General features: G+C 45.5%; 1 protein-coding gene across 6 annotated transcripts in view; it reads right to left on the bottom strand.

Moving 5' to 3' along the window:
• Window positions 1–20,921, bottom strand: part of sox5 (SRY-box transcription factor 5) — a 173,828-nt gene that overhangs the window by 4,189 nt on the left and 148,718 nt on the right. For 4 of the 6 annotated variants that reach the window (XM_036517684.1, XM_036517685.1, XM_036517681.1 and 1 more), the window contains 4 exons: window positions 17,455–17,540; window positions 10,472–10,594; window positions 6,189–6,360; window positions 3,062–3,234 (listed from right to left, as the gene is read on the bottom strand). In XM_036517684.1, the coding sequence (XP_036373577.1) occupies window positions 3,062–3,234; window positions 6,189–6,360; window positions 10,472–10,594; window positions 17,455–17,540 (554 nt within the window). The remainder of the gene's footprint in view (window positions 1–3,061; window positions 3,235–6,188; window positions 6,361–10,471; window positions 10,595–17,454; window positions 17,541–20,921) is intronic. The other 2 variants (XM_036517686.1, XM_036517683.1) reach the window with 2 other exon arrangements.

Here is a 20,921-nt window from a genome sequence, read left to right as displayed (position 1 = left end):
TGCCTCAGAGCTCCAGAGAAGCGTCATGCCTCGCTCTCTGGTTCCGGGACGTTCCGGCAGCGGGGGCCACCTGCAGGAGCGTGCCCCCTCTCTCTCGCTCGCGGCGGCGGCGAGGGGCCGAGGGCCAGCACTCCAGAAAACGAGAGAGGGCCAGACCGCACACCCCCATGGGTGTTTATTACACTCCATAAAGGCTGATTTACTCCGCATTTGCATAACTAATGCACCCTGCCTGCTCATTTGCATTTCACACCCCCGTCTCTGGTAAATACACACTCGGATCCCACAACCCAGGAGCTGCATTTACAACCTAATTATACAATTACAATACATCTCAAAAACACGGCCTCTTTAAAAACACACTTAGCAGCGTCCCCTCCATTACGGCGTGACCTGTGCAGATTGGGAAGCCACTTTTCCCCAGTCATGGAAACTGTTCCCCCACACTTAATTCGTCAGATTTGAATAAATGCGCTAAACAAACAGGGATTTCTAACGGGGGACGGAACTGCGGCTGGGGACACAGCTGAGAAAGGAGGCCGAATCTCGATCGACTTCACTGCAGACTGCATGCATTCCCGCCACGTGGAGTGAAGGTATTCTAAAAGCATGGGCAGCTAAGTTGAATGGCTGTTCATATGCAAATGCACAAAAATGCATCTAACCGGTGAATTCCAGCACAGGTGCTACCTGGGTACCTTGTATGTGTGTGTGTGTGTTTATGTGTGTGTGGGGGATCTTGTTTATTTTGGCTCCTCTACCAGCATGCAGAATCTCTGGTTTCGGCACCCCTCTGGCGAGAATGATCAGTTCGCCTTGTCTGTTGGAGTCCGAAGCTCAGCCCCCGTGACACAACCTGCCCGGTCTCCTTTTTGTCACACAGCTGAAGGTCATTACTGTACCAAGAAAAAAGCCACGAAAAGCTGCCCCCCACAGCCTGGAGCCACAGCGTGTCTCTGCTCCAGCAGGAACTCAGAGTGCTGCTGCAGATGGGAACACCTGAGAACCACCCCGCGCTCCAGATCGGCCGGCGGGGCTGGCAGCCGTGTGGCACGCGGAGGGGAGCGGGGGTAGGGTTTGTGCCGAAAGACTGCGGTAAGTGTCTCTGACAAAGAGATCAGTGGCTTCCGATACAAAGAACATGAGAAAGAAGAACCAACGCCTAAACTGCCACACAACTATCAGGAGTTAAGGAACAGAAGAAACATCTCCCATCTCATCTTTGAGTCCTTTCAAGAGGTACAGCTCAACTGGGGCTTTGCTCTCTGAAATTACTTCACCACTTACAAGACAATTAACAGAAATGAAATACACAGCCCTCAAAGGAAACTCTTTCCTGGCCACATATACTGGATGCTTACTGTTTTTTTTTATTTTAAATGAATGATAAAAGTGGACTTGAAATTGAACGTTCAGCGTGTTCAAACCTTGTCAACAGGCTCTGACCGAAACAAAGGAGACAGATCATAAAAAGCAAGCACAGCGACTGTAGATGTGTGATGGCAGCTACTGTATGACTGTGAGCCTGCTCATTTCTCTCATCTTAATATTCTGCCTTGTGGTGCCCGGGCAAGACTGACTGTGCCCCCCGTTCGCCCGTCTCCCGCCACTGCCATGTTCCTCCGGGGCATGACCTTGTCCCCAACATGCATGGTCGCATGCGCCTGTGTCCGGGTGGCGGGGACTTGCTGCTCATCTTCAGAGACCGAGGAAGGAGGAAGAGGAAGACAGGCAACGGCCACAGTCACCCTAAAGTCATGTGTTGAACAGCAGCTGATCTGCATTAAATCAGATTAAAGTGGAGAGAGGCTGAGAGCGGGGGATTATTCTAATGCACCTCCATCAGCAGAGAAGCAGTCAGGACAATTACTGCCATAGGGGCTGAGGAGTGATTGGTAACCACAGCTAAAGGGAGCGGCCTGCGTTGGGCCTTCCTGTAGCCTCTAAAAAGAGTGGCCAAGTGTCAGGCCTTCCTGTAACCACAGCCAATGAGAGTGACCAAGCATCGCGTCTTCCTATTGCCACAGCTAAAAAGAATGACCAAGTGTCAGGCCTGCCTGTAGCCACAGCTAAAGAGAGCGTCCAAGCATCTGGCCATCCTGTAGCCATCATTAAAGAGAGCGGCCAAGCATCAGCTCTTCTTGCAGCCATCATTAAAGAGATCGGTGCAGTGCTGGACCCATTCCACAACAAAGGAAAAATGTTAATGGGTGAATGAAAGCTTGAGGCCTGCCTTTGCAGTACTCTACACTGACTGCTTTTTGTCCAGACAGATCCGGCTGCTTGATCCTGGCACGGCTCCATGGGAAGAGCGAGGGAAAGAAAAGAAAGAAAACAACAGCAGGAGCATCCTCTGGTTGCTTAAGCATGCGTGCGCTGGTGTGTGCTTGCGTGCGTGCGTGCGTGTGCAGGTACGCGTGTGTTCTCAGCAGCAGAGACAGGGGTGTTGAATGGTATCGGTACAGATGCTTCTGAAGCTCCTCTACACTGTAATGTGTACCAGCTGACTTCAGCGTGTTTAACAAATAAGCGCCGTTTAGCCTAGCTGCGGAGGAACAGCCGGCGTCACTTGGCATTAGCGTCTGGCGGAGTGTTAGCAGCCTCCCTGCAGAAGGAGGCTGACAGAATTCCTGCCCCCAGCGCTCCTTGAAGATTAAATATCTGAATGGAGCGTTTTTCTCTCCTTTATCTTTTGTTTTGTCAAACTCACTCATTTTGACTCGGAGAAGGCTGTGCGTGCCTCAGAAATAACCAACACCTTTCTTAGTCCTGCCTGTCTGTATATCATAAAAATATAATATAGTGTATTTTGAATAACACTATGCTATATACAATTACACTTTATAGCACCTTATAACTGCAGTCTTCCAAGTCAGGAAAAATTCTTGTTGTTATCTGATGCACATAGACATCAGACATGCACACACATCCATTTAAGCACGCACACACGCACGCATACATACATGCATTTACGCGCGCGCGCACACACACACACACACACACATACATCATATCTGTGATGGGAAACAGTGAAGCGACCGAATGTGATGTGGTATCTGACCTTCTCTGAGCGGCCGTTGTTGAGGGCCAGGCTGCTGACCGCTGCCACCTTGGCGTCCAGCACCTGCTGCTCCCTCTTCAGCTGCTCCTTCATTTGCCGCGCCTCCTGGAAGGCCTTGGTCACGGCCTCGTGATCGTTCAAGAACCCGCCGGATGTGATGGAGGAGAGGAGATCTGCGAGAGGAGAAAGAGTGAGGGAGTGTGGGTCTGTGTGTGTGTGTGAGTGTGTGTATGTGTGTGTGTGTGTGTGTGTGTGTGTGTGCGTTTGTGTGTGTATGTATGTGCTTATATGACAGACACTCTCACTAATGTCTTTAGGAAGGACACATAAGAGACCTGTGAGTAAAACTCTCACTCTATTGATGCACAACCCAAATACATTTACACAAACATTGGCCACTTAACTGTTAGGTACCCTCTGATTTGTTATCAATAGCACCCATAGCGCATGCGAATACACCCACCCTCTCAGTTACTAACACTAAATATGTCTTTGAATACACACATTGCATCTTCAACTGTTCTGGTTGTTCTGGGCAATATGAGCACACTACACAGGGCCACATTAATTTTGTAGTAATTTACTGCTGCAAATGTGAGACCTGCACCTGGGGGGCTGAAGCACCCGCTCGGTGAAAAAAAAAACGCAAACGGGGCCTTTTTGGAGTCTGCACGGGACTGTCACTGAGCCCCGCACTCCTTTAAAGCTTGTTTAAAAGCCCTGTGTTTTTGTTCAGCACTCTCCATAAGAGCGGATCCAGAGGCTTTATACATTTTCATTCTAAAGCTCAGCAAATTCTCTGAAGAGAGAAAAGGCGAATAAACAGCATTCTGCCCTGATTCACACAGATTTGCTCCTATTAAAGCCAAGCCCCGCTAATTTCCCCCCGGAACATCTGCCTAGCATGTATCAAAGGCCATTCTCCGGCTTCTTTTCATCGTTATCGTTGCCGTTATTTCCGCGGCTTACAGGCTGTGGCGTCGGCCCCATCTGCCGCCAGAGACGTCCCCTCGTGCTATCATACTTCCCATCTCGGGTTAAATCTAACAAAGACCCGCGGAAGATTACGGCCCTTAATCTGCGGTAATCCACCCAGTAAATGCCATCTCAGGGCAGATTAAGCGCTCAGATTTGTAATGACAGAGGAGTGAACTCTTAAAAAAGTCAGAGCCTGTAAAGCTGCTGAAGTGGCCGCTGGTGCTCCACTCTGGGCTGCAGGACAGTGGAGTTAATCTGGGGAGGGGGGGGGGGGGGGGGGGGGGAGACTGATGTTTCTGTGAGCTGTGCCCTGACTCCTGGTGGTCTGTCTTAGGCACGACAGAGCCTATGTGAAGGGCATAAGTGAAGGACATATTCCCTGACTGAGAGGTGGTCTTGGAGTCACAGCAAAGGTATTTATGAAACATGGTCATGGAACCACTGCCTAAATGGAAGATTGTCTTGGAGTCACAGTCAAGGTATTGATGAGGTATTTTTGTGGGAGATGGTCATGGAGCCACAGCTGTAGATCAGAGGTGTAGATCAGAGGTAGTGATGGAGTCACAGTTAAGGTGTAGATTACAGATGGCAGTGGAGACAAAGTTAAAGTTGTAGATCAGAGATGGCACAGGCCGGTGTGAGTGAGAGGATATGTGAAGGGCAGAGTGTCATGTCCTTGTCTCGGTGGTGAAACTGAAATTGAGGGAATGGCAGAATCAGGGACGTGAGAGGCTGTCACTCTGGGTGCACAGAGTAGAGGGGGGTAGCAGGGAGGGGGGCAGGACTGGCAGAGGTGTCCCAGGACATATTCAATGATGTGACAGCAGGGATGACAAATGGACAGGAGAGGAACGGAGGCCCCTGTCACTAATCCTCTACGGGGACTATGGATGGGTCAGTGTTGGGGGGGGGGAACCGGAGAGACTCCAGGGGTGGTCTGTTTTGGGAAGGGAAGTGAGGAAGGCACACCACACACACACATACACAAAACACACACAAATGCCCAGACGAGCGACTGCAGCCGGTAAACAGTATGTGCAGCTGTGATGTGGACTCATGGCTGTGGAGTGCAGTTATGAATCTTGCTGACCTGATAAACACAGAACAGAACAGATGGAGTGATGGCGGGGCAGAAGGCAGACACTAAATGAATGGCCCGCCTCAACATGTTCCAGAGGATTCCAGCAAACTTTACACTCTAATCCATTTTTCAGAACAAAAAACATCTGGACCATAAATCCACTAATCTGCTATTAAATCCTGCGATTTGTTGAAAAACACAGAGATTAAAGAAAAGAAAGTCTGAAAAGGCTAACTGCTGAGTGGAGGGAGAGGCAGGGTGGGCTAACGTTGGGCGTTTGTGTTCGGCATGAGAGCGGGCTTGTGTAAGAGCCTTGTCTAATCTCATCTGACAATGCCTCCTGCCTGTCATCTCCGCTCTTTGTGTTCTTCATTCAGATGCAGTGAGAGCTCTTCCTCACTTCACAATGCCTGCTTTGGTCTCATCCTCACACCCTGACCAAGCCTGGAAAGCTCCGCTCGTCTCATCACTAAACACATTAGACTTCCAAACAGCCACATCTGTTATGTATTCTACCCTGAATATCACAAAAGAGAACACATGTCTTGGTCTAATGCTTGTGAATGATTTTCCCCTCTCTTTATATGTACACACACACACACACACTTATATGATAGGTGACAGGTGGATGTACTGTCAAAGTATTATTATTTTATTCATCAGTACTATTTATACTTATTTGCTAGAGATCTTCAAGGCTACAGTTGCTGGAAAGACACGCGTAGTGTAGTGGGCTGGTGTAGTGTAGATTGATAGGTAGGTGTATTGTAGATTGACAGGTGGGTGTAGTGTAGATTGACAAGCGGGAGTATTGTAGATTGACAGGTGGGTGTACTGTAGATTGACAGGTGGGTGTAGTGTAGATTGACAGGCAGGAGTATTGTAGATTGACAGGTGGGTGTATTGTAGATTGACAGGCAGGAGTATTGTAGATCGAGAGGTGGGTGTACTGTAGATTGACAGGTGGGTGTAGTGTAGATTGACAGGTGGGAGTATTGTAGATTGAGAGGTGGGTGTGCTGTAGATTGACAGGCGGGTGTGCTGTAGTGTGGCAGCCGGGTGTGGTACCTATGGAGCTGACTCGGGTGGGTGGGCTGCCGATGCTGGTGGGGGCGCTGTGCTTCAGGGACCCGGGGCCCAGCTTCTGTGCAGAGACCTGTGGGGAAGTGGGGGAGGTGGGTGACTTGCTCTCGGATGTCTTAGGCTTGGACGACAGGTTCAGGGGCTGAGCGCCCTCGTCCTGAAAGCAAAACAGCAGAGATGTCTCCATGGTGACCGCGTTCACGGGGACATGGGAGCCAATCAAAAGCCTGTGCAATGTCTTTACCCCCACCCACTCCAAAGAGTTCATCACCACTGGGTCTCTGACCAGTGAGACAAACATCTTGTATCTGTGCATTAAGGAAAGACTTATGAAAAGAACCTGTAACTGCCTAAAATGTAATATAATGTTCCTTACATTACAGTTTAGTAGGTAACCATACTGAAAAGCAAATAAATGGTTTCAAAGTGGAGAAATTTTCATTTCCATCCATGATCTATTCATGCTCAGTGTGGCATTAATGGGCACTTTATTTATGACTCCATGAAAGAGTTTTCAGTTTTTCTTCTTTTTTTTTTCCCCCAAACTCCACATGAGCCTTCACAAATGGCTTTCTTGAAACATTATTTGTGCCATCTGTTTTTTATTGAAATGTTGATTTTTTCCTAGACTTTTGGTTGCAACGAAGTGTACTCCATCTCATTTCACTGCAGTCTGCTTTCTGGTCCCAGGAATAGTGAAGCTGCTTGTATCCCTTCTGGCTGTTAGCAACGCGGCCATGGCCAAAATGGACACATTTCAAATTCCGCAGAGTAACGCTGTGGCTGCACTAGTTTAAGCTTTAGCTACTTGTTGGCCTTTCCACTATAGCCCAGTATGGCTCTTGGCATTTCAAAAGAACTGAATCTCACCTACCGCTCAAATGCCACTAACCTCAGAGCATCATCTGAATGTGTTTGATACTGTACAGCAAACACTTGCCTATATTACTTCTGGTAGGTGAGGGAGAGATATTTGTGGTGCAAATATGGGACTTTGCTCGCAATCTCAGAGCAGGGGAAGAAATCCAAATGCATCTGCTTTTGTTGTTCTTGTTTTAGAGAGGCCCCAACAGAAGGTTGCATTGTATAAAACAGATTATTTACATACCGATGTGTACACTGATATGGCACACACCACAAATGTGCCAGAAGACACACACCAGCTCACTGTACAAAGAGCAAACAGTATTAGCTTAGCTAAGAATTTGGTGTCTGTATTAAGTGATCACGGATGGGTTTTAAAGAATGATTAACAACAATGGGATTACAACCCACAGAGAGAGGCAGGCATGGAGCAAAGCCTTCTGCACAAAACAGGGTAAAGGTTAAAACAGCCTGAATTAGGTTAAGAACCCATATATGGATTAGAAAAGCATGTGTTCTTAGTTATTAAAAATGTAGAATTTTTTCAGTATGGATACCGACTACAGTAAATAGTAAGGAAAAAAAATCATTTATGTTTAAGCTGAAGGCTTTAATTCCTCCTTTGGTAAGCCATAAACTCAAAGAGTCTTTGTTCCTTATCATTAACTCAACCCTGTAGAAAAGATCAGATTTCCTCCACATACACATACATACATAAATGCACACACACCAACACACATACAGTTCCAGAAGAATGAGCAGAGATAGACAGAGTGTAGTAATATACTGGAAGAGAGAAAATTGACACCCCTCTAGGATCTGTTTGGCGTGGGGGGGTGGGGGGGCGTTGTGCCAGCGGTGGGGACAGCAACATAGTATGAAATAATCACCATATGGCTATTAGCCCTGTGGAGGGCATAATTACATTGATCACGATTACCCCTGCTGATGACATAATCACATTAAAAGAAATGGTGTGCTCCCATGACAGAGAGAGAGGATTAGATCACAGTTCTGCAGCAGCACCAGCACGCACTGGTAAGAACACATATGTACTAAGTGCTTGAGGGGGGGTTGGCTTGAGGGGTGATGCAAGAAGGTGAGGCAAAAGAATAGGATTCATCAACAGAGATCTCATTGTGGTCCAAGCTCTAAATGAGATGTACATTAAGAAAACTGATGGGAAGGTGGGAAAGGAGATTTCCTGCTTGTGAGCAATCGCACTAACAGCAATGCTCTCAATGCTCGTTTATTCCTGAAACCCGCAGCCACATGGATGAAATAAAGCAAGGGTCTATACTTGCCGCTAACAGCAACCCATCCAAAGAATGGGTATGTGCTGTACGCCAAAATTAGCAACCGCAGTCACCAGTTACTTTTGATACTGCTACAGCTGTACCAATACAACAACTATTATTTCTTCTGTTGCAAATGGTTCAATACTGGTAGACATGCCAGTCAAAGAAAGGCAAAATACCAGAGACATGCATAGATGGCTCTCCCCTGCACTGTGGTCAAACTGACAGTAGCAGCTACACTCGCCCTGGTGCCTGATGAGACCGTGCTCATGTTTCTCATGAATGGCCTGATTAAGACCTTCCCCGGCAGTCTTGTGATGAGCTTTAACAGGCTTGCGTTCATTACGCTGGGGCTGAATGGAGAGGAACCAGGCAGATCTCCTCATTACGCTGGAGACAATGGCCTGACTGACTGAAGGCTGCATTCTGACCCATATTGTGCTGGGCTTGGCTGCTGAATTGTGGGAGAAACCGGAATATTTGTTACAGTTAATACCTCTATGCAGAGCCCTTCATTTCTTTTTCTCTGAGCAAAATCCTTTGGTGGGAGGCTAGCCAACACATATAATTCCACTGAGGAGGAATTAGCTGAGATTGGCGGGGCTGCATGTGATTGGCCGGGCTGTGTTTGATTATCTTGGCTATGTGTGATTGGCTGGGCTGTTGTGGCTGGGCTTTGAGTGATTGGCTGGGCTAGGGCTGATATGTGTGTGATAGGTGGGTTGTGGCTGAGCTGAATTTGATTGGCTGGGCTGCATATAATTGATTAGACTTAATATGATTGATTATGTTTAGCGTGAAAAGCATGACATTGAGAACTTGGTGTGTTGAGTACAGAAGCCATCATTAAAGCGACTGATAGTCTGAGCTAGGAGAAACATTATGGTAACAGCAGAAATAGACACTACTCTGTAATAAATGGTAGGAGAAACACATGATAATGGTTTGAGGGGACAAAACACGACAGCAATGGCTGGGAGAAATGGAACCTTGCAGCCTCCTTTGGTGGATCTATCTCTTCCCTCAGTCTTTCAAAATAGGTGTACCACAAGGCTCAGTCCTTGGCTCATTACTATTCTTCCGCTTTAATAGATCACAGGGGCCTCTCACTGAGCCTTGCATGGATTGTCATCCCATTGTTTAGCAGATGATATGTCAATCTTTCTCCGTTTTTATGCATCTGGCACCCAGGTCTCCTACCTTACTGCTATCTCTTATTGGATGTCCAACCATCAAGACAAGCTCAACGTCTCTCAAGTCTGTAAATAGTGAATCTAACTCTTCACTATCTCTTTGGAGAATACTACTCTCTCTAAGACCACAGGGATCCCTGGAGCTAAGACTGCCCCATACTTCTCACAGAGGTGAAGTGAACTTCCTATAAGAATTCCAACAGCAGAGTAACTCACTATTTCCCAGCACCACCTAGAAGATCTCACTTCTCTGCTGATTATTGGACTGACATCAGAAACTGTTCAGACTACTCCTTTATACATTTCTTAGTTTATAGAGAGTGTGACTATTGTGCTATTGTGACCTGTATGTGTGTGTGTGTGGGTGTGTGTTTTAACACCTAACACAATCTAACATGAAAGGCAAGGGACAGCAACCTCGGTATATGGACAAAGGCAGCAATCATCCTAGAGTAATGTTACATTCTTCTGCACTGCAGACACACTGTGCAGAAATAACCCTCACTGTCAATGACAGTGCCAACAAACACTAACAATGTACACCACAACGTATATTACCCTTCACACTTGCCATACCATCCCGGCAAACCCCTCCTGCTAGTACTGAAATGGGATTTTGGGCCACATGCTGAACAGTGACCGCTTATTCAGAGGTCAGCTGCTGGAGCATATGATTGTGTCTGAGCCTGATATTCGGGGGGGGGGGATGTTTCTGCATCGACGGGTGACAGTCACCACTGCCCCCTGGTCAGGAGCACAGCCTGGTCCTGTACCGTATGCTCTGGTGTTCAGACACAGCAGTAATGTAGGCTGCGCCAGAGAACCATCATAAACTTCAACACACAAAACGCACACATACGCACAAAGACAGAAATACAGACAATAAGGGACTGAAGCGTGGTTGGGGCTCTACCTTGAGTTTTGGTGGTGGGGTGCCTCTGCACTTCTCCGTCGGGCCACTAGAGGGCGAGTGTGTGCCAGCTAGGTTGGCCCCTGGGGACACCTGCATGGCCGCCAGCTGGGCCGCGTAAAGCTGCTGCAGAAACAGGAGGAGGGGAAGAGGGAGAGAGACATGAATAAATAAATACGCTCCTCGCACAAACAAAAAGAAGATGCAAGCTAAAAAGCTGGGGCAGCCATTAGCAGAGTCCTGATGGCTGTTTTTGTTTAACAGGCAAGCACTTCTCCTGGAGGGGATGTCACTTCAAGTCCCGCCACTCGCCCCCCAGGGGCCTGACTAACAGCACACAGGATTGAGAGATGTCCTGACCAGGTGCATCTTGGGAAATGCTCTGCAGCGGGGTCAGGCGCTGGAAAGTGCTTCTGAAGGTGAAAAAGTGGCTGACGTGTTCATCGCAAGAGATAAAAGTGGTGAATTTCTGCACCCGGCCGAACGAACGCAGGCGCAAAAGTAGATCTTTAAAGTGCCGTAACATCACACTCTGACAGCCTCTGAGAACGGCCTGTATTTTACATAGATAAATAGATTCAGCTGAATATTCTGTATGTAAATGGACAAAATATTTGCAAGTGCAGATCACTGAGGCATGTGATAGGGAATGTAATATTAGCACACAAAGGCAAAACAATAAGGAGTGCTTTGTTTGATCACCCAGCACATCTCCCCCCACATTAGCCATGGTGTTTTCTGTTGAAAGGCTTAATACTACAGGCGGGTTTTTGCACATTGCGGGGCATCTACTTATTGTAATTGTGATGGTCAGATGAAATACTCAGATCTCAACACAATAAAGGCTATTCTTAATTAAGACAGCCACGTCAGTGCAGTATGATTACAGGCATAAAAGTGCTTCTTCAAGCTTTTCAGAAATCCCATTATGCATTCAGCTTTTTTGTACATTTCAAATGGCACCAAGGTGATAAAGATAAGACAACCAAACCAAGTAAAAGTGCTTGGCTGGACGTACCAAGCATTTATAAAGTAGGGCCATTGACCTGGTGTTTGCTTAATGCGAACCCCAAGGGTTCGTCTTCAGTCATGAGCTCAGTTTTTTCAGAATGCATCAAATAGATCAAATTAGACATACATCTTAGTATGTTACAGTACATTACAGATGGTATTTTCAGAGAGCGGCCCTAAGTGCCCTTTAAGAATATTAGGAATAAGGCTTGAGTGTTTTAATGGTGCTTTTCTGTAAGATGTGGAACCAAATCAATGTGAGTAAAACTTCTGTCCTTCTGTTTCACATTGGCTGCCAGCCATGAGCTGGAAACAAAGACTGTTTATGCAAATGTCCACAGTAGCTCTCCCATCAACCCCTTCAAAATTACACACATACACACACACACACTCACACATGCGCACACAAACATGTGAGCACACACACATGCATGTTTATACACACACACACACACACACACACACACATATGCATACACACATGCACACACACATGCACACACCAGCACATGTGTGCACACACCCACACACATATGCATGTACCCACACACACACACACACACACACACACACGCACAAACACATGTGAGCACACACACATGCATGTATACACACACACACACACACACACACATACATATGCACACATACACACAAGCATGCACACTTACACACACACTTGCATACACAGAGAGACAGAGCATGAGAAAGAGAGAGAAAAAATGAGACAGAGAGAAAGCGAGAAAGAGAGAGAGAGAATGAAACACATAAGGTCTAGAAATAACTGATGGAATAAAAGGTCTTGTTGGCGATTTCTATTCAATTACCCACCACCCCCGGCTGGGCTGCGGGAGGTGTGTGCGTCTGAGCGTAACCCCCCCACCCCTCCACACCCCCCATGCCCCCCCTTCCCTGCCCTCTCTCCTGGGGGAACTGGTCGGGTGCTAGATTCAGACCACTGGCTCAAACGGCTTTATTTGCTGTTTGAATTGAGTTCCATTACAGGCCAGTTTGTGTCACTCAGCCCTGCTCAATGGGGCACAGGGAGATGGGGGGGGGGAGGAGAGAGAGAGAGAGAGAGAGAGAGAGAGAGAGAGATACACGCGGTCACTCGCACACTTATGGCATGGCATCCGACAGAGTGTGCCCAGAGAGTGCTGCGCCGCCATGCAGATGAAGGGACAGGAAGTGACAGCACAGACCCCTGGGGTCACCACAAGCGTGTGGGAGGGGGTGAAGCATGCCACACAGTGGGGTGGGGGGAGTTGGGGGGGGGGGGAGTTAACACACAGAGAGATCGGGTACAAATCATATCTGGGTCGGGATGACAACGGAGGGCTTTAAATGTCAGCCACTTGCTGTATGAGGCACATGTATGAGGTGAAGAGAAGCAGAGAGTTTAAGGGGGCAGGGTGGAGCAGACTGAGGTGGTAACTGTGTGTTCATACTGAATCAAGACCTACTGTTAATACCCAAGAATGTTTACATGTTGTCTTTGTGGTTGTCTCAAATGTCTCATTATTAAGACAGTTAACACCAATTAACAGCTAAGTGGCTATTTTCAGGTTAGTTAGATGGTCTAGATAGCTGAATACAGGAGCTATGCAACAACTGTACCTAACTAGCATACTCATCTGAAATTGGATCCAAAACAATGTGTTAACAGCATTCTATACATATGGCATATACTTCTATATGTATTCTATGATGGGCAAAAGATACAGAACGGAAGGTAATGTTAGCGACTCACCCAGGGTCCAGTACCATCATTAACAATGGACATGCTGTTAGTAGTAGGGTAGGGCAGTTGAGCAATACCCTTAATGTGTTTGTGCATGTGTGTATATGTGTTTGTGTGTACACATACAGACAGGTATGAGTGAAGAAATGGGAGCTGAAGATATATTCACTGTTCAGCCTCTACAGAAAGCTGGTCCTTTTTTAGGGGGCATGAAAGCAGTAGTGCAGATTTGATGCCTTCCTCATTCTCACAGTAACATCTCACCCTGTGAGTGAAACTTGTGATGTGATCCGGGTTTACTGTTCCGTTTATATCTGAGGTACAGCAAATGAAGTGAGCTCAGTTTGGCTGCCTTTAGTCACTTTATGACCATGGTTGAGTGGTGGAAAGTTCTTTTTCTCAGAATTTGTCTCTGAGTGTGAGAGAGTGCACTCTGACACATTCAGCACCTGACTGATGACAGGGACCGGAGAGGCAACAGCATGGTCTTTCTGAGTCAGTGCAGGGACTGGAAGGGTTGTGAGAAAGACAAAGCTTGTTGACCTCGGCAAATAAATGGAAAATTCCTTGGGCATAAATAACTTTCCTGGCTCTTTATAAGTATGGCTGAGCTGAACTTTAAGGGGGAGCCTCCGGGTTCCAGGGACCTTCCACCCACACTACAATACTGCTGAGAAGATAGAAGAGAATAGCTCTCCTGACAAAAGGGTCCATAGAGGACAATGTGAACTCCCCCCTGAGCATCATTCATACCACACACCCCTGCCTCTAGAACAATGACACACAGTAACCCTATGAGTAGCGCTCAGGAAGTTCCACACTCTTGTTGTTGTCATATGCCCTTTGCAGAGCAACTGTACAGATACTAACATCATGTGTTCTCTAACTGCACAGGGACTAATATCCTTTGTTCCATAACTGTGAAGAGACTAATATCAGGTGTTCTGTAACTGTGCAGAGACTAACATCTTAGGTTGCACAGAGCCTAATATCATGTATTTGGTAACTGTGCAGAGACTAATGTCCTGTTTTCTGGAACTGCAGACTAATATCCAATGTCCTGTGTTGCATAACTATGGTGAGACTAATATCATGTACATTGTGACTGTGTTAGATGTACCATAGCAAAATTGTTACAAGTCGATGCACTGACATATAGGGGACAAACCCGACTCTGGACATGTTGATTACAAACTACTTCAATGAACATCAGAGATTAAACCACATATAGAAAAAACACCATTGTTTTTTGTCATTGCCATGATCTTTTGTCATACTTGGTACACACACACATACACACACACACACACATACTAGCATGTACGGTATTATTGTATTAAGTCTCAGACAAGGCAATTCAGATAAATGAATCTGTTATTTCTGCATGTCCGTGAGAGTAAATACACTAAATCTATTGCTTAGTAAAGGTATTAACCAGGGGCTGATAGTCCGCCTATGTCCCTCCCCTTTCTCTCTCTCTCTGTCTTTGTCTCCCTCTCTCTCCCCCATGTACAGTGCAGTAATCCTGTACAATATGTTCTAACATCTGCCTCCCCATATGATGCCTGACCCATTCCATTGGCCCTCTTTATACCTCTCCAGCATGAATGTTCATTACACCAGCTGAGCTGATCAGGCCAGCAGCTACGACTCCATTCCTTCATCTCTCTATTCCTCTGTCTCTCTCTATCCCTCATCCCTCCATCTGCTCCTCTCATCTCCTGCTGGCTCCATCTCTCCATCCCCCATCTCCCAATCCCTCCATCATATTTTTTTCTCATTCTTTCCCTCTGTCCCATCTCTCTCCACTTCTATGCCCTCTCTCTCTTCTTCCTTTTCTCTCCTTTTCCCCAATCTTTCTGCCTCTCTATCCACAATTTCTCGTATTTTTGCTCCTATTCTCTAGCCACATCTCTCTACCACCCTTCCTTCCATGCATCCTAGTATCAAATTATCAACTACACACAATACCTGTAGCATGTTCATATGCACATGCAGACACATGCATATGCACAAGCACTCGCACAGAAGCGCACACACACACACACACACACACACACATACACACACACACACACACAAAATACGCTCACAACCTCTACATTTCCAGGGAGTAAATCCGCTTTAAATCCAGTGAACAAAACCTGCCATTACCAGCTTAATGCCAGCAGTGCGCTGAATGTGTGTCTTACTCCGTGTTAACCACAAATATTCTATTAGTGTGTTATAGTCCGTGTTAATTGCAGATATTCTATTAGTGTTTTACACAGTGTGTTAACTGCAGATATTCTATTAGTGTGTTATAGTCCGTGTTACCTGCAAATATTGTATTAGTGTTTCACACAGACTGTTAAGTGCAACTATTCTGTTTCTATAACTAACATATTTATCTGAGGGATTTGTAATCAAACCTCCTATTTTTCAGTCACTGCTCCTGGTGACCTCTGCTGGGGGCTGCAGACTGACACCGTTGTGATGAATGTCACATGTGGAAAGTGACCTCCCTGACCTTTCTCTGAATGTGACAGAACCGTCAGGTCAGCTCCACTAATGGCTGTGGATCATGGTTCATGGCTGTGACTGCGTAGATGTTCGGGTACAGGGTCTGACCGCCCCAAGCTCTGGGAATGACCGCAGAGAGATCAGAGTCTGGACACGGTGCAGTTCCTGCCTCCCCTCTGTACTGGCGTGTGGAGCTCTACTCCAAAGCCTCTCTGTTCCTGTCTTATCTTTCAGTTACAGCAGGTCCAGGGAGGTCATGACCTCTGGGCTGGAAAAATTCTCACACCTGGGCTGTCAGGCAACTCAAAGCAGGCTGGAAGTATGTGTGTGTGTGCATGTTTACAAGTGTGTTTGTGTGTGTGTGTGTGTGTGTGTTTGTGTGTGTGTGTTTGTGTGTGTACGTGTGTGTGGGTGGATGTTTGAGATGGAATGTGTACATTCTCATCACACCAGATCCAGAGCTTCTCTCTCCAACATTCTCACAGCTCTGAAAGTGTTTGGCTCTGGCTAAGCAATTGTTCTGTGCATCTCAGTGTACTTGTTTGGGAAACTGACCCCAACAATAATCCCAAAGGAAATGCAACACATTGTTACATCTGTATTTGCGTAGGCCTGAGTCCACTGTTTGGGTTAGTCTGAGGGAAGGATTGTCTTTGTGATAAAGCCTTAATCTGTTTCTTTGGGGGGATGTAAAGACTGTGGAAGGTCCAGTCATGAAGGAATTGTGTGTTTTTTTAGCTGGTTGATTCAATCTATAATTTTTTGGAGTCTGAATCTCTAATCAACAGAATTTACTGGAACAACATGAAATTAAATTACAAGGACAACTTACAAGGACAATGAGTCCCAGTGGCACCATCAAAAATGCAATACTTTTTATATCACTGCCAAATATTGTAGATTTGAGAGACAGAATGTATAGTGGTATAGGGAGCTGAAGGAGCGGGCGGCAGTGTAGCATAGTGGTTAAGGAGCAGGGCTTGTAATCGAAAGGCTGCCGGTTCGATCCCTGCTGGGACACTGCTGCTGTACCCTTGGGCAAGGTACTTAACCACAATTGCCTCAGTAAATATCCAGTGGTATAAATGGATGACATTGTAAAGAACTGCAACCTATGTAAGTTGCTTTAGATAAAAGCGTCTGCTAAATGAATAAATGTAAGGAAAAGTGTGCATAATGGTACTCTCGTACCCTATGAATGTGAGAGATGTATTAACTCTTCCATTGTGAGACATAGGCAGCTTTAGTTTCACTTTAATTTGTGTTAAATACGAACTGCTAGCTTTATTTATTGTTGCTATTAAATATAATATTAATAATAATTAATTGTATATATTCATTACAACACAATATGCCGTTAAAGCCAAAGCCCAGGAGCATGAAATTTAGAGTGAAATGGCTGAGGCAGAAATGCCTTGATTTGTACCGAGGTTTTCCTGGGCATCCTACTCCCTGATTGAAACAGCGGGAGAAAATTGATCACATCACACAAACCTCTCATTACAGCTGCCGTTTATGAGTTTGAATTTTGGCAACCGCCTTTGTCAGAACGAGACAGGAAAAACACACCAGTGCTGATTTTGTTTGCTCAAGCTACCTCACAGCCGTCACATCAGAAGGAATGTTCATAGTGTGTGCTTGGCCTGATTCAGCACACAGAGACCCCTCATCTGAACAATGTAGCCCCATTAAACAGCAGGAGCTTTAGGAACCCCGGGGTCGCGGCGCTTACCTGGAGCTGCAGTGGGCCGAGACCAGGCGTGGCTGCAGCAGCAGCCGCCATGGTAGTGGGCATCAGCTGGAGAGGATAGGGGTCACCTAAAAAGGACAGTGGATACGTCAGCGCCTCCTCTCCACTCTCCCTCCCCAACCACAACAAACTCAGCGCTGATTGATTGTGAATGTTACAATGTTCCAGATGATCAAAATGCAGACCTGCAGCAAAATGTCACCGGCAACAATAGGAGTACACATCTCAGGATCCTTTTGTCTTTTACTTAGCGGTCCAGATGGCCCCATCTATAGAGCTCACATTCATGGAGTAATAGCATTCGTGGTGTCTGACAGAATTTAAGCTCTCAGTTTTCAGCTTCTTTACGCCAATATTAAACCCATTAAGAGGATAAGATACTCTTTCATCTTTTCTGAGAGTGCTTTGTTCTGAGAAAGATGAGCGCCGTTTTGCGTGATTCTGTCCTCGGGAATGAAAAGGACGCCATACTTATTTGGAATGGAAGAAGTTACCACAAGTAAAATTAATTTTACAGTGTAAATGTTTAGGCTCATGCTCACGCCGGAATAGTCTCACGCCATGGCTTTTGTTTAATTTCTGGACTAAAATAACCCATATTCATTGATTAATCCGCCACATACTGTTATTCTAAAATATTGTCTCAAAATATGTTTGAAACACATTTAACCTGCTGATGCACAAGGTCTTTAGTATTTTACCTATTTTGCATCAAAATAATATATCTGAAGTTTTCACTGCTTGTGGTTCATTGACTGGATGGTTGACTTAATTAATTGCAACCATTTACACAAGTGTGTACACAGAAAAATTAAGGAAAGAAAACTAAAACCATATAAATAACAAAAGAAACATGAAAAACAATGATAATGGATTTCATCACAGCTTATTCTCACTACACTTCAGGAGGTTTCTTATAGATCTTGTTTGTCTGCTTTATCTGATTAAAAAATCAAAGGGCTTTTTGAACTCCTACAAACTGGTCATATATTTCGAAACATATATATATACAACTACAAAAATTATACATTACAAACATGCACACAAATGCAACAGATTTCATTTTACCATTTCGGTAAACTAGATCAGTTTACAGGATGGTGTGTGTGATTTCATTTTCTCTGCTGTGTCAGAAACACCGTTGTGTACCAATTATGTTGTACTTTTTAAACAAAATTATATTTCAATTACATTATTATATAAGCGCAAACAGCATTATCCATAATTCACTCACATTTTTGTGCTGAAAGGAAAACCTCACATTCAAAACTGTCTTAGAATGGTGAAGAGGGAAATTTGGCACACATATTAAACAATTGGAAAAGTCAAATGACTCATCCAACGCAAACCTCATCATTAGGGGCCTTCAGAATGCAGTGGGGGGGGGGGGGGTGTTAAGTTTTTGAAAATAATTTTAATATCCATACACAACTGTGTACAGCCTGCAGAAGAGGACTTAAATGGTAAAAACATACATATCTCTGGTGGGTTGCCAGTGTTGATGCTCCTGTCATAATTTGTAATTTGGGCAAAACAGTTCTGATCTCAATAAGAAATAAACCAGACGCTCCTATTGGATGCTCCAAAACATTTTTCCCACATAACCTTTTCCTTAAAAACTCTTGGTTGAAGCATTCTTTGGAACAATGTCAAGGGTGTATTCTGGGAGTTTTTATTCCTCTGGTCCCCAAACAAACTAAAGTGTTTCACATATTTTATGTCCCTCGTGGGGGGCTCTGCAACAAGAGAGAAATAAGGAAACAAAACATGCTGGTTTTGGCCATGGGGCTGCGGGAACTCTACTGGGAGTCCATTTCTCACTGGTTTAAACTGGGTAATACTGCTTGGAGTCCAGTTCTCACTGGTTTAAACTGGGTAAATACTGCTTGGGGTCTGGTTCTAACTGGTCTAAATTGGGTAATGGGCCTTACCAGCTCTCATTAGTATAAACTGGGCAAGAGTGTTTAGAGTCCAGTTCTAACAGGTTTAAACTGGGTGATACTGTTCATAGTCCAGATCTCACCGGTTTAAACTGGGTAATGGGGTTTAGAGTCCAGCTCTCAGCAGTTGAAACTCAGAGCTTAAACCACTAATAGTACTACTAATAGTAGTTCTGACTTGTTTAAGCTGGGTAACAGTGCTGAGACTCCAGTTCTCACTGGTTCTCCACTGTGTTTAGCTAAAGAAGACAGAATGACAGCAGGCGGTGGTGGACTAGAGGGAGTAAGACAGTAATAATTGAAATGGGTGGACTTGTTTCAGAAACTGTGAAGTTCTGTGGGCAGAGCTGGACGTCGTGAAGTGTTGGAAGCATGTTGGAGGCGTGTTGGAAGCGTGTTCTGGCTGTGGCCCGTGTTATTGCGAGGAAACCTGGGGCAGGTCAGTGTACCCCCCTGTGTGTTCACGTTATTCAGCTGAATTCTGGCACACGCCTGTTCTCGCTGTAAACAACACATTGCCTCACAGTTGGGACTGCTATAGCCAAGAAAGACAACCCCAAAGGACTTTTTTTTCTTCTACTTATTGAAATACAATTTCAGACAAAAGGAAAACAGAAAATAGATTAAACCGTGTCTTAACGGTTATGTATTCTGCTATTTTCAATGCAAGGAAAAAGCTGTCAAAAACATACCTGTTTGAAATACCTGCTCCTGAAAACATGTTCCATACTGCAGACTCAGAACCCTGTACCCCATACCCCACACCTTACACCCCAAACCCTATACCCCATGCCATACACCATGCATGCCAAACCTTGAACACTACACCTCACAACCCATAACCCAAGCTCACAGCCTACAGTCTATACTCAAATAACATACCCATGACATACCTTACACGCCACACCATATAACCGAAACACACCCAACACCCCACACCCCACATCTGTACCCTACATCCATGCTTCTCAGGAAACACACAACACCTCACACCCCTATCCTACAGTGAAGCCCACGCTCTAAACCCAACACTCCACACAAACATCACATATCCAACCGTCACCCCCCCTCACATCTCAGACCCCACAGGACTCATACTCACTCATCACACTGTTCCTGCCAGCCCCACAAGACACACGCACACCTTCCGCAGCTTAGTCTTACATACATTACAGTACATTACAGTTAGCAGATGCTTTTAACCAGAGCAACCTACATAGCTTACATTTTATGTTATCTGTTTGTACATCTGGATAATTACTGAGGCAATTTGGGTTAAGTACCTTGCCCAAGGGTATAACAGCAGTGCCCCTACTATGGAATCCAAACAGCAACCTTTAGGTTACCAGCCCTGTTCCTTACCACTACACAATTCTACTGCTACTGTCATATTCTCTAAGCCATACTTTATACCTTATACCCTATACATTATTCCCCACACACACATTTCACACACCACACCCCATACTTCATGCACTACACCCAACACCAAACACAAACTCCTCACAT

Source organism: Megalops cyprinoides, chromosome 23 (genome assembly GCF_013368585.1).
Source record: "Megalops cyprinoides isolate fMegCyp1 chromosome 23, fMegCyp1.pri, whole genome shotgun sequence".
Lineage (NCBI taxonomy): Eukaryota > Metazoa > Chordata > Actinopteri > Elopiformes > Megalopidae > Megalops > Megalops cyprinoides.
The sequence above is the reverse complement of the archived record's forward strand: the minus strand, read 5'-3'. Positions and strand labels throughout refer to the sequence as shown.